General features: G+C 34.6%; 1 protein-coding gene across 10 annotated transcripts in view; it reads right to left on the reverse strand.

The window, feature by feature from the left end:
- GABRA4 (gamma-aminobutyric acid type A receptor subunit alpha4) overlaps nt 1-13,250 on the reverse strand; it is a 218,452-nt gene that overhangs the window by 146,846 nt on the left and 58,356 nt on the right. For 4 of the 10 annotated variants that reach the window (XM_038556003.1, XM_038556002.1, XM_038556004.1 and 1 more), the window contains one exon: nt 2,468-11,561. The exons of the other annotated variants lie outside the window; for them this stretch is intronic. In XM_038556003.1, coding sequence (XP_038411931.1) covers nt 11,028-11,561 — 534 coding nt within the window. In that variant the 3' untranslated portion in view covers nt 2,468-11,027. Of the gene's footprint in view, nt 1-2,467; nt 11,562-13,250 lie in introns of those variants that run through there. 10 annotated transcript variants of the gene reach the window in all.

The raw sequence follows: 13,250 nt of genomic DNA on the forward strand, positions 1-13,250 counted from the left end.
CATGTAATCTTGGGTGGCTAGATCATAGAACAGATGGAAGGAGAGGATGAAGGTGACATTAGAGTTGGGTTGTGTTAGGCCCTGAATGTCATGGTAAGGAATTCCTTTTTTATCCCGAAAGTGATGGAGAGCCAATAGAGACGCTAAGGCAAGTGTGAAATGAACAGAAATATTCTGACATCAGCATGTAGAATGTATGGGGCTGGAGAGATGAGAATAAAGAACTGGAAATAAGGCCATCACTTGAGCAGAAATGCAAGGAGTAATTGTATAATGGAAAATGAATTACATATCGTTCAACCTTTATGAGGAATGCCAGCATTTTAGATTTGCTCTTTGAGGGATGTATTTGAATAATTCAGTTAGCACAATCTCTACAGGGCATTTTCAATTCTATGTATGGTCTATTCTTAGACTGGCCAGAGGTATTATTCTATTCACAATGCAACCTTTTCCACAATAAAGAGTAATAGCTTTTACCTCATATTTGCTTTTCTGCTAGAAGAAACATTAGACCTAGCCTTATGAGTTAAAAAAAAATACTGTTCTCATTTATGGAAAAGTACTATGTGTTATATGATGTATTGGTTAGAAAATTATGCACTTGAAAATATACAAAATTTAAAAATATATCCAAAAATAAAGTGATGCCTTTACCTTCTCCATTTTTCAGGCAGGAGCGAAAGGGATTTGTGTTCTCTCCATGGCACTGGTAGGGATACCATAAACTACGAGGGAAGACGTTTTGATAGCATACTATATTATGTTTACACTAAGGACTAGTAGGCAAAATGCAGGCAACTGAAACCAAGAAAGAAAAAAAAAACGTATCAAAACGTTGGAGTAAAGTGCCAAGTGAGATATCTTCCTCTGTTCAGAGTACATGTGTGTCAGTGTGTTTAGTTTCCAAATGATAAATGCACATGGGGCATCTTGACAATAATATTATTCCACAGCAGACATGGCCCTTACTTAATAAATGCTGCCACTGATTAGCATGTATCTGAACACTAATGATACAGATTCATGAATCTGTTTGCCTAGAATACCAAGCTGATGAATGTTACCCTAAAGAGTTTTCAAATGAGAACATTATCCAAACCAATTTTAATTAGATGACAGTATTTCACATTTTCCAGAATAAAAAGAGGATACCACTTAAGTACTCACAATATATATGTATATTTGACTTTAAGAAAACATAATTGAATATGATGGCAAGATTTCCATGTAATTTTACTGGTGAGAGAAATCAATTTTCAGAATGCACAGGGGATGATAATAGTCTAGGAACCACTGTAAACGAGTTCATGATTATTGAACCACCTCGGTGTTTTTCATAGCCAAGCAGCCAGCAGTCATCTCTGGCTTCCAACTAATCAGAAAGAAAATTAAAATTTTAACTATTGTACTTCAAAAATTAGTCATGCAGAAATTATTTACCAATGATTAAAACAAATGGAATTAGTATAATATATACAATTGAAGTAATCCAATTTGAAAAGTTGTAATACCTCTACATGTTCCTTAACTTACTCTTCCTACTTCTTTTTTTTTTAAGATTTTATTTATTCATGAGAGACAGAGAGAGAGAGAGAGAGAGGCAGAGACACAGGCAGAGGGAGAAGCAGGCTCCATGCAGGGAGCCCTACGTGGGACTGATCCCAGGACCCGATCCTGGGACCAGGACCATGCCCTGGGCCGAAGGCAGGCGCTAAAGCACTGAGCCACCCAGGGATCCCCTACTCTTCCTACTTCTGTTTTTATATTCATGTTGAGAATAGTTTTGTTTGATTTTGACTTCCTCTTTTTTCCACATTATTCTATATCCTCTACTATCAATATTGAAAATAAAAGGCAGGCACTTTCTACTTTCTACCTAGCATTCAGTTCAATTGGAAACAGGATCTGGTGATCAGGGAGACCTATAGAAAAAAAAAAAAAAAGGCAGAAATCACTCACAACAAAGGTGCTATCTATCCACTTTCAATGTTCAAATTCTGATAGAAATGTTCTCACAGGACTAGGAAATTGCCTTTAGCTTGGGCTGCTGTAACAGAACGCCATTGACTAGGTGGTTTAAACAACAGAAATGTATTTATCACAGTTCTGCCGGCTGGAAGTATAGGATTGGGGTGCCAGAGTGGTCGGGTTCTCTGGGCTGCAGACTTCCAACTTCTCAGTGTTGGGAGAGAAGCAGAGATGGGAGAGAACAGAGAGAAAAAGCAAGCTCTAGTGACTCTTATAAGGGCATTAGTCCTCTTCCTGAGGGCTCCACCCTCATGACCTCATCTAATCCTAATTACCTCCCAAAGGCCCTATTCCCTCATAACATACGTGGGTGTTAGGGTTGCAACATACGCATGTTGGGGAGACATGAACATTTAGTCCATACATGAACAAGTACAATTCAGTGTGGAAGGGACTTAATATCATAAAAGTAAGCAACAACAACAACAAAAAAGAGTACTACATGTACTATGTATTTTATTAGTACGTATTTATACAGGAACGTGTGTCTATGTGTGTGTGCTGTGGAAAATCTGTGATCCATTTTTTTTCTGTCAGGTACATTCTCTTTTTTAAAAGCTACAAATCAAAAGCCTGAATTTTTCTTCAGAAAACAGTTGTTCAGAACAAGGAGGGTTACATTCAGAATGTTTCATGATACATTGTAAAATATAAAGACAAAAACAAAACTTGAATTAAAGACATCAGAGTGTTCAACGCACTTCATCTCATCAAAATAAATACAGCTCCTATTCTGAATTAGGTATTAAAAAGCATAAGCGCACAAATTTTTGTAAGTTAACCTCATTCAGCTTCTCATTTACTTTGGTCTCGTAAGTTAGAATTAAGTCATAGATTGCTCTACTTTATTCATTTTGATGCATCAGAATAAAAAAAGACATGTATGTACATTTGATACCTCTTTAATCCGTCAAAATCACATACGTAAGGTTCTCATTGCACCACTTCAAATATAACAGGTCCTAAGTAAGACTTTTCTTCATCCATATTACCCACAAAGAATTTTCCAGACCATGAAAACTTGGCAAAACTACAACCTGATGGTATGGGTCATGCAGGGAACTAGAGGTAAATGAAAACTAGGAATACTCATGAATGAGGCAAGGTTTCAAAAGTGAAATATCTGGGGCACCTGGTGGCTTAGTTGGCTAAGCCTCTAACTCTTGGTTTCGGCTCAGGTCATGATCTCAGGGCAGTGAGAGATTGAGCCCCGCCATGTCTGACTTCACGCTCAGTGGGGAGTCTGCTTGAAATTCTCTCCCTTTCCCTCTTCTCCCCCTCAAATAAATATTTTTAAAAATAAGTAAAATACCATATCGAAAACAGTCCTGTGGCCAACTTAAAGGAAGTATATTTATAAACAGAAAAAAGTTATGAAACAAAAAAAATCCCAAAGATAGTTATGTTTATTGTTTTGAATTTAAATAGAAAAAAGCATTAGATACAATGTTTATGTTTTAATAATCCCAGAGCTTAGCTCCAACACATATATCTTAAAATATAAGTACCTGTGATCAAATTTGATAGAAATTTAAATCCTTATTATTTTAAATACTCATCCACTAGTAAAAAGAAAATGAAACCTGAATTATTCCAGAATATTATGCTCAGATATAAATTCTGTTTTAAGCCAAGGAAATTTATTTCCATGAATACTAAGTTTAGCTTTGAGAAGCAAGAGAAGTTTGCTTAAAGGACATTAAAAAACCATTTCCTGATGAATTATCTTAAAATATAAACCAATGTTTCCATGTTTTTAAAACAAATTGCAAAAAACATGGAGATTAAAGAGTATACTTATGATGGAAAAATAAAAGTGATGAAAACTTTGCAAAAATAAAATCATAATGACTACATGGTCTTTACTATAATATATTGTGGTGATGATCTTACATAAAACCATCAATTTCAGGGGGTCAAATGTGACTTCTATAAGCTCAGGAAGTGTGTACTTTGTAAGAGAACTGTCTTCCCATGAAATCAAAACACCTGTATCTCATCCAAATTTTAGATATTAAAAATAAACATGTCTAAAATAAAATATGTTTCGAATTATTTGCTATTCTGATTCAGCAAGAATAATAAAGCTCAAAGGATAACAAATTTAGTTTTCATGATATGATGAAATATGCATTATCTTTCGTTACTCCCATAGTGAGAAATATTTTTAATTGTGCAATTTAACAATTTAAAATTATTCAAAGGACAGGCAGATAGATTTTTATTCCTCAGTCTGTGCAACACTACAGTTGAAAAACCAAATAATACTCTATTCCTTCTTCAATTCTCAATGTTTTTAGCATAAAATTGTTGAGGAGTTTTCATCATTAAAAGATACACCCGTGGAAAATTTGACCTCCTATTGCTGTGGCCATTCATTGTCTTACAGCATAAAGGATGGCTTTACCCCAAAACTGGATTTTGATTCATTTTCCAGTAAAACTTCCTTAAAATTATAAAGCCCTTCATCAACCCACAATAATTATACATATCTAGAAAAATGAAAGTTCCAATTTATTGTTCTGTCTGAACTAGGAAACGGTCTACATAATCAGTAAAATGACAACAAACATGCTCCAGTATATCAGCAAGCATCTGCAAGGACTGAACGCAGCGTACCATTTACAAGTACGGGAGGGAAAAAATATGTCAAAGATTAACTGCAATAATATTTATTTCCTACTACTACTACTGTAATTTCCTTTCTTTCCCTTAAAGGGAAGTATATGCATCAACTGTGTTATCACAGATTTAATCCAGGTTTCTTACTTGATTCCAGTCAAGTAAGATACACAAAAGGGAAAAAAAAAAAACCCACAGAGCTCTGGTTGGCAGTAAAAGAGATCATTAAAAGATACTCTGGTCAACCCCTGGCCTAACAGAAATACAGATGATAAATGGTGATTCAGTTGAAGATGGTGAAATAAAAGCAATTCACTGTTCTCCTATGAAATCCTTCCCAAAATAACATAAATAATGAAAAATCGGGGGAAAAAAAGAACAAAATGAAATCACATCTGTAATTATAAGTAATTGACAATGAACTGTGATAAATAGCTTTCAAACAGAGATACATTTTGCACTACCAGGAGAAAGGACGTTCCCTGGCACGCATCATGGATAGTGGATTTCACTCAATGTCATGGTCCTGAGACATTCTTCACAGACTGTTTGAAGCCATCATGAGATGGAAAACGGAGAGGCAAGAGAAAAACAAAATCTGTCTTCATACAAGTCCAGTTACAGCTCCCCAAATGGGGGGATATGGGGATAAGGAAAAAGTTGCCGATAGACTGTATTTGATAGTTGTGAAGCAGCATGCTGGGTAAAACAGACTGCGTTAACGTGAGAGACAGAAGGGAAGGGAAGACAATCAGGAGAGTGTTAACAACACAGAGAAAGTAAAACTGGGAGAGTTTTACACTGTGAGCCACGTGGAGCACCAAATGTCAAAAACAGAGGAAAGTATGGTCCCTGGGCAGAAGTTAAAACAGATCTGGGGAGGTGGGCTTGGAATCTGAAATTTAAATAGCTGCTGTGGGCTGCTATGATTCATTCTCCTGCCACTTCCCACATAGAGTTCAGTAAATAGCTGGCTTCATTCAGTGCTTAATAGAAAGAAATCAGCCTGAAACACAGGCAGGGGAAGCAAAAACACAATGAAAAAGCAGGGGAAGTTCATACCAGAGGAAAAATAAAATTTTTTTTCAGGAAACAGGAAAATTTTATATGGAGTTATTTGTAGTCAAATTACAGACATGCTTTCGTTAATAGGGGAGTGAGAAGTTCAAAGAAAAGATAACGTTTTAAGAGATTATAAAAATGGTAGAAAGAAATTAAAAAACGAAATGGCACAGACCAAGAAAGCAGTGGAAAAGAATAAAACCAGTATGAGGTTAAAAATTACATTAGAGGTTACAAACTAGAATAAACACAACTGAAAACTCACTGGGGTTATGGTTGACAAAAGTTGACAATGAATTTATAAATACAAAAGTGATCATAAATATATTATAGTTACAGAGGCAAAAGAGATTGGACATAATTAGCAATTAGAAAGAAAAATTATTTAGACACACGATAGTAAAAAAGCTTTCCTGAAATAAAGACTGAAATGTGGAATAAAAAGAGTCCCCAGAATTTCTTGCTTTATTCAGCACTATCTAAATTTCAACACTCTCCCCAGTTTCGCTCTAGTATTTTTAATCTGAAATATAGATAAAGGTAGATTCGATGGGGGTTTTTTTCATTGTTTAACAACATTCATATATGAAATATTTGGCTCCTAAATTTATAAAACTGTCTCTTAATCACTCACTCACTTTACACTTCTATACAAACATATCTACACAGAAGTAACTGGCATGATATTCAAGAAATATTAACACTTTTAGGGGGTGGGATTTTGAGCTTGTTTTTAAATTTCTGCAATGCCTATCTTCATTTTTAACAGTTATGTATCATTTTCACAAATGACAATGAAATCATTGGGATTTTAAAAAGGAAATGAAATGCAAAGATTAAGGGAAAAGAAAAATGAGACCTCTCAATACTTATATTATCTCCAGATTCGTGGCCCTCTGTAGCGTAGCAAATACAGCAATCAAGTGAGTTCTCTAAAACAGAAACATAGCACATTCGTTTCATCCTATTATCCTGAAAGATTTTCAATAAATTGCCATTAGTCCAGGATCAAATCCAATTTCTTTAGTAATTTACACGAAACTCTCTAATCCAGCTCCAGCAGGTCTTTCCAACATCAACGTCTTTCACTTCCCCAGATTCACCTTCCCTCCTGAGAATGATTTGTAGTAAGAGTTCTACATGCTTCAGGTGGTGGTAAAAATGTGTTCTTGTTTGTGGAAGTAGGTAGAGGAACTGGAGCTCCAAATTATTCCACATAATTCAGTTCAAAATCATCTCTGTGAAGCCTTCCCTGCCATCACTCTTTTTTCCTCCCTATATACAGTTATAAAATTATGTGCCTTTTCCACCCTCAATATCAGTGCCAGGCTGCGATATTTTTAAAGCCTGATGCAAAAGAAAAAAATTAATAATGATCCCAGATTTACTTAAAACTTGGGTATTTTGTTAATCATAGATTTTTGCATGGATTTGATTTTTAAAAATAGTCTTCCAAAATATTATTTATTATGATTATTAAGGTTTTTGATGACCCTCTCTGTTTTTTGTGCTCTGGGTAAGGGCTCATTCTTATCACCCTAGTCTTAGCCCTACTCTATACCACTGAAGCATTTAATACATTCTGTAGTTACTTGTCTACACATCTATTATCACTACCAGACTGGGACCACATAAAAAGAAAAGAACCAGTTTCATTTCTCTGTGCATATCTAAAAATCGGCATAGTACCTAATATGGAGCAGAAGCCCATTCAGTAAGGATGAATAAATATTCAGAAAAGAGAAATAATCAAATTCTTTAAAGAATAAAATCTTCCACAGGGAAGAAAATATCTATCTAACCTAAATGGAGAGGGATTTTTTTTTTTTTTGGTTGTTTTGCTTTTCTTTTTTTAAGGTAAGGGAACCTTAGCATGAGTCAGTCATGAACTTAAAATAATTAGGCAGTGAAACGACAATCAGGCTTTTTCCCCATAAACATCGACTGTGGCACAAAGTATTGAGTGTGTCTATTCTAAGTATATGCCTGTATTTAGTCTACCATGAGGATCAGAAAATATTAAAATTAAAAGAAATCTTAGAAATTATTTAATTCTCCCATCCTCTTACAAATAAGGAATCAAGCCTACCAAGGTGACGTGACTTGTTTAAAATCACAGTAGAGTCAGAACTTGAAATGAGGTCATCCTCGCGTTCTCCACTTGGTGTTTTGCACTGGAGGTTGTTAACAAATCTAGTAGTTCACCCCTGGAAAACTGAGAGTGAGGAGTGGGGATTCTTTTTTTCTACATTGGGCAGATTGAGCAGTTCATGGGTAAAATAAACCACAACAAATTTTTTATTGTTTGAAACACGGTCACTGTTAAGGTGATGTGACTGAAAAATGACCTTCCGATGTTAATTCCAGCCACTTGCTTTTGATTTTGTCACTGGCCTCTCTGTGATTCATTTTCATGGGTAAGAGAGTGGCTCCACTCTTTCTGCCTACCCTAATTCAAGATTTGTGGGGTCTGATTTAGAACATACACTATTCAAATATCTGTATATGAACAAATGCAAGTCATTTTTAACTGCAGATTAATTATATAAAAATAGTATCATACCTAGTCATGCCTGGAGTAAATTGGAAGTAATATCAACTCCTACTTGGAGTTGAAAGCTAGAATATAGATACTGGTACTGAATAAGACAATTCTGATTTTCATCTTTAAAAGATAAGACATACAAAGTTAACCATTCTAACCAGAATTCTTCTTCACAAATTACCAAGACCTTGAGCTCCCCTAATGACTCTTGTAAAATTTGCTACTGTGACTGGTTCTTCACAAAAGTGTTTATTTAATGTAGCTCTGAGTTACTGGAAAGCTAAGAATGATGACCAAAATAAAAGATTTAGCCATGACTTGATCTGATGAAATTGAGTTACAGAAAATAAACTATGCATTCTTATTATCATTAACATAGTATGCAAATGAAATAATTCCTTTTTATTATATTAATGATTAGACTTACTGTTCAATTCATGCTTCACATTAACAATTGAGAATCCTTAATTTTGCCCTTTCTCTTTATTTTTGACCACCTAATTTATTTTAAAATCTTCTTCAAATACAAAGAAGAAAATTACAGGTTCACCTGGGGGATCCCTGGGCTGCAAATCTATCACTAATTTTTATCCCTTTAAAATCTGTAAAATTTATAGAAGAATTTTTTTTTTAAAAAAAGGGAAGCCAATAAGATATTTCTTAAGAATAAAAAAAAAAAAAAAAAAAAAAGATATTTCTTAAGAATAGACCAATGGATAAGCGAGGAGTATATTCCTCACTGAAGAAATAAGGTCATTTCATTGGAATAATAAACAATCACAGTTTCCAAAAATAATTACAGGCATTGTCCTTAAGGCTAGAATCTACTCACATTCATAAAATAACTTATGATAAGCTTTTTTGTACAAGTGCTCTTTATTAAATATATACATATATACAAATTTTATTTGGCCTCATATTACTGGCATCAATTTTTAAATAAGGACTTGGATTGGGTGATTTCTAAGGCATCTTTCAGCCTTAAAATTGTTAGTGATTCTAGGACATGCCTAGAGTGATAGCCAAAAAAGGAATTCTCAGATATAACTCACAATATTTGGCATTTGCACATGTTACATACAGTTCTCATACACAACCATTCCAAGGCAATGCAATAGCTGAAAAACTAGTGGCAATTAATAAATGTCATTTCTTTTCTAAAATATAAGAGATTCTTCTTGGAAGGTGGCCATTTTTATCAAAATGTTCCCCCCAAACATCCGGAACACATTCATTCACACAATCCAGATCAGAAAGAAAGAAATATAGAAGAAAATCTGGAAGCAACACAACAAAAAACTAGACCTAGATTTAGTGTCATAAGACAGCTGCAAGAAATTCAATTAAGTTGTTAAGCCTATGTAATGAAAAAGAAAAGTTAGTACATGAAAATCCTGATAAATTGCTTAACAGAGTCAGCAGAGTCCTACCCCTTAGCTATGATTTTTCTTCTTTCCTCCATTCCTTTGCTGCTCTTTTAAAAATACTCACCTTAGTTATGAAACTGTACAAAAACTGCCCTCCCCCCAAAACACCAAACTTCCCAGAAATACAAACTACCAACACAAAAACTTTCCAGAAGATTAGCATCTCACCAGCCATATAGATCTATGTTGGGAAAAGCATCTAAAAGGCCTTGTATTGAGTCCCTAATTCTGATGATTCTAAGATTCTGATCGAATTCTATCTTACTATTCTGATCAAATTTGAGACAGATACTTTATATGATCTTACAGTGCCCAGATTTCTCCTCTTAGGTAAGCAGTGCTTCTTACTCAGAGAGCAATCTGTACACATTTTCATTATATTTTGAAGTCAATTGCTGAAGCTGTGCTAATGTGTTACCCTCTATTAATACAGGAGAAGCAAATATTTTCAATATGCTCTCAGACTCTAAATAAATTTCTCCCATTAAAGAATGCAATGTCCTCTGCTAGTTTATGGTTCATTAGCATGCACTGACTGTTCTACTATTCAAGTAATATTGTAGGTAAAGGTGAAAGAGCTTTCCTAGAGACACAGTGTCTAGCATAGTGCCTGGAACACAGTAGGCTCTGAATAACTATATGTTAAAGAATACATAACTGAATGAACTACTATCAAAAAGAATTCATACAATGAGATAAACTTTGGCTCAAAGCACAGATTTTTCAAGTCAAGTGTTTAAGTCCTGTTTGGCCAACATAAGACAGGGAACACATCTTCCCTGGTCTCTGTTTTTGTTTTTGATGCAGCAGAGGTTTCACACACTGGTATTTGTTTTGTCCCATTTCCTTTTAAAAATGTTTCATTTAACAAGGAAAGTCCTTTTCTTGCAGATACTAGAAGGATCTCCAAAGGTCACCGCGTATGATATCCGATAATTCTGATTAAGGGCAGTGCCACTGGGAAATTTAGGGTGGTTGGTTGATATTCATAGTGTATATTAAAAAATGTCATAGTCTGTTTTCAAATTTCAATGCATAAATATGTACCACGTATCTCTAATAGCCCTATTTCTCTTGACCCAACTTTCCAGGATGGTCTGCAATGTTCTAATTTGAATGCTGAATTGATTCTATTCAAATCATTTTTCTGAAATGAAAGATGGCTCACTCTCTCTTCACTGAGGAATGAATTAACTCTCCCAATAACTGGCTTGAATTTTTTAAATGTAAAAATTACATAGACTTTTTATTTCAATAAAGAACAATGGTTTAATCTTTAAAAACATTTAAAAAGGCATTCTGCATTAAGTTCATCATCTTTTAGGAAACTAACAACAAAATTACATTAGACTCTCTGACTTCTCCATAGTGTCCTTAGATAAATAAACAACCCAATAGACCATGTTAAATGCCCCGAATGTTACTGGAAAGAGAATACGGGCGTATTTGTCTATTTTGCTTGTGCCAGATCCAGACGGTGGTGGAGCAGAGGGAGGAGTAGTGGCTGACAACTTCCCAGAAGCGCCTATGGTATTAACAGTGGTCTTAATTCGCTCCAGTCTTGATCCAAACACACGGTGGGTAGAAGCAGATCCAACAGAAGCCTGTTGGGACACATACCCAGTTCTACTAGGAGTAGAGGAAGGAGCAGATAGAGGTGCTCTTGCAGCAGATATTGTTTCAGCTGCATTTGCATGGCTGAATGGGTTTGGACTGGCAGCTAAGTAAGACTGTGGTGTGGCTTCAGAAGATCCTTGAATAACTGTGGAAGATTTGCTCGAATGGTTTCCCACCTCAGTTCTGTTGCCAACATCAGATTCAGAGTGAACTGAGGCATTTGTTCTTTTTCTCATGTTCAGATTGGCATTTGTGTTCTGAAAAGGTATATTAAAAATTACATTGATTATGTCACTTTATATAGATTTATACAAAATTTAAAGGGATCAAAGAACTAAAATTAGTTGTTTCTATAAAATAAGTTTTTATCAACATGTTGTAGCCACTCAGCTTGATGTAAAAGCTTACAAATACCTAACTAAAAAAGAACATGAATGTATTTGAAACTCTGAATCAAAAATCTTCTGTTTCAAAATATTGAATTTAAGTCTATAGAAAATGTGGCTTTTAGAACAATAAACTAGACTTATGCTTGATTTTATTTTAGGACTTCCTGATGATAGCTGTACAACTTCTTTGTTCTGTTTTATCTAAAATGATATTCTGTGCTAGGTTGTATACCCTTTGGTGAATTTTATATATGTTTGTTTTATAAATAGGAAGAACTGTACTTACACTTGTGCACAGAATAACAATAAGAACCATCCATATGTGCATGACATTCCTTTAAAAAAAAAAGTGAACTCCAAAGCTTAAATTTCCAAATCCCTGAAGTTTATTGTCATAATCTTACATAGGCAATCCTACACATTATTATAAAATCTGGAAATCCTAATGTATTTTTTCACCAAAATAATGAAAATACAAAGGAACATTAATTTTAAACAAAATGTTATATTAGACATGTAAACAGCATCACCATTATCATTGCATAAGTATCTGAATTCAAACTATTTACCATTAAAGGGTGGTTAAATCCAAATGGAACTACTATTTTCCATCAAGCTATTTCATGTGTAGAACAAGACCATCCTTGAATACAGATGCATGATAAAGATTAAAATTAATTCTCCTTATATTGTGACAGGCACTATAAATAACTGGATAGCAACTATAGATTGTCCATGCTAATGAAGGAAAGCAATGCTCAAAGGATTCCCAAAATAATCATGCCTGTCGTTAGAATATACCATGATTCTTTTTGTAAAAACATTTCCTCCTTGTGCTTATTCTAAACTACATTAAGGGTAAATGGTAACTGCCTTCTATACTCTCCCCTTACCATTTTATGAAACAGGTGGTGATTGAGGAGATGAAGGAGGGGAAGAAAACCAGCTCAGAAGTGGGTGATTAGAAGGAGCCAGCCTACAGGAATATCACAGATAATATTATATACAATTAACTGAGAGCTCATTTTACAGAGAAATGTTTGCCTACAAACATAATCCCTCTTCAATACCACACCCATCAAGTAGGTTGAAAGTGTTCAATCCATATTGAATATATTTGTGGATTGGGACTTCAAGCTTGCTAAGCAGAGAAAGAATAAAAGCCTCACAAAATTTAGAGCCAAAGTAAGATCTGAGCGGTTTAGAAAGTATTCTTCATGTCAGGCTAGAGTATTCTTCTCAACAGGTTCAGTTGAACTCATGAGATATGGTAGTCTAACATATGGCACCTAATTTTGGTGAAGACAACTGAAACCAAAATTGACATCAACATAAAAGCTAAAGATACCATGATTTACCCTGCACTCTTCCTCTACAAAGCACATTGTAAATGTCAGTTTAATTCTCAGATTTTGAGTCCCTAACAGAAAAGAATAATAGTTAATTGATTAACATCAATTTTGAAATGTCATACAACAGTGAAGAATATAAAGAAGGATAAGGTATATATCCACATTTAAAGAGTTTACAATGCCATTGACAAAATGCGTACCCACA

The sequence above is a fragment of the Canis lupus genome, chromosome 13 (genome assembly GCF_011100685.1).
Source record: "Canis lupus familiaris isolate Mischka breed German Shepherd chromosome 13, alternate assembly UU_Cfam_GSD_1.0, whole genome shotgun sequence".
Lineage (NCBI taxonomy): Eukaryota > Metazoa > Chordata > Mammalia > Carnivora > Canidae > Canis > Canis lupus.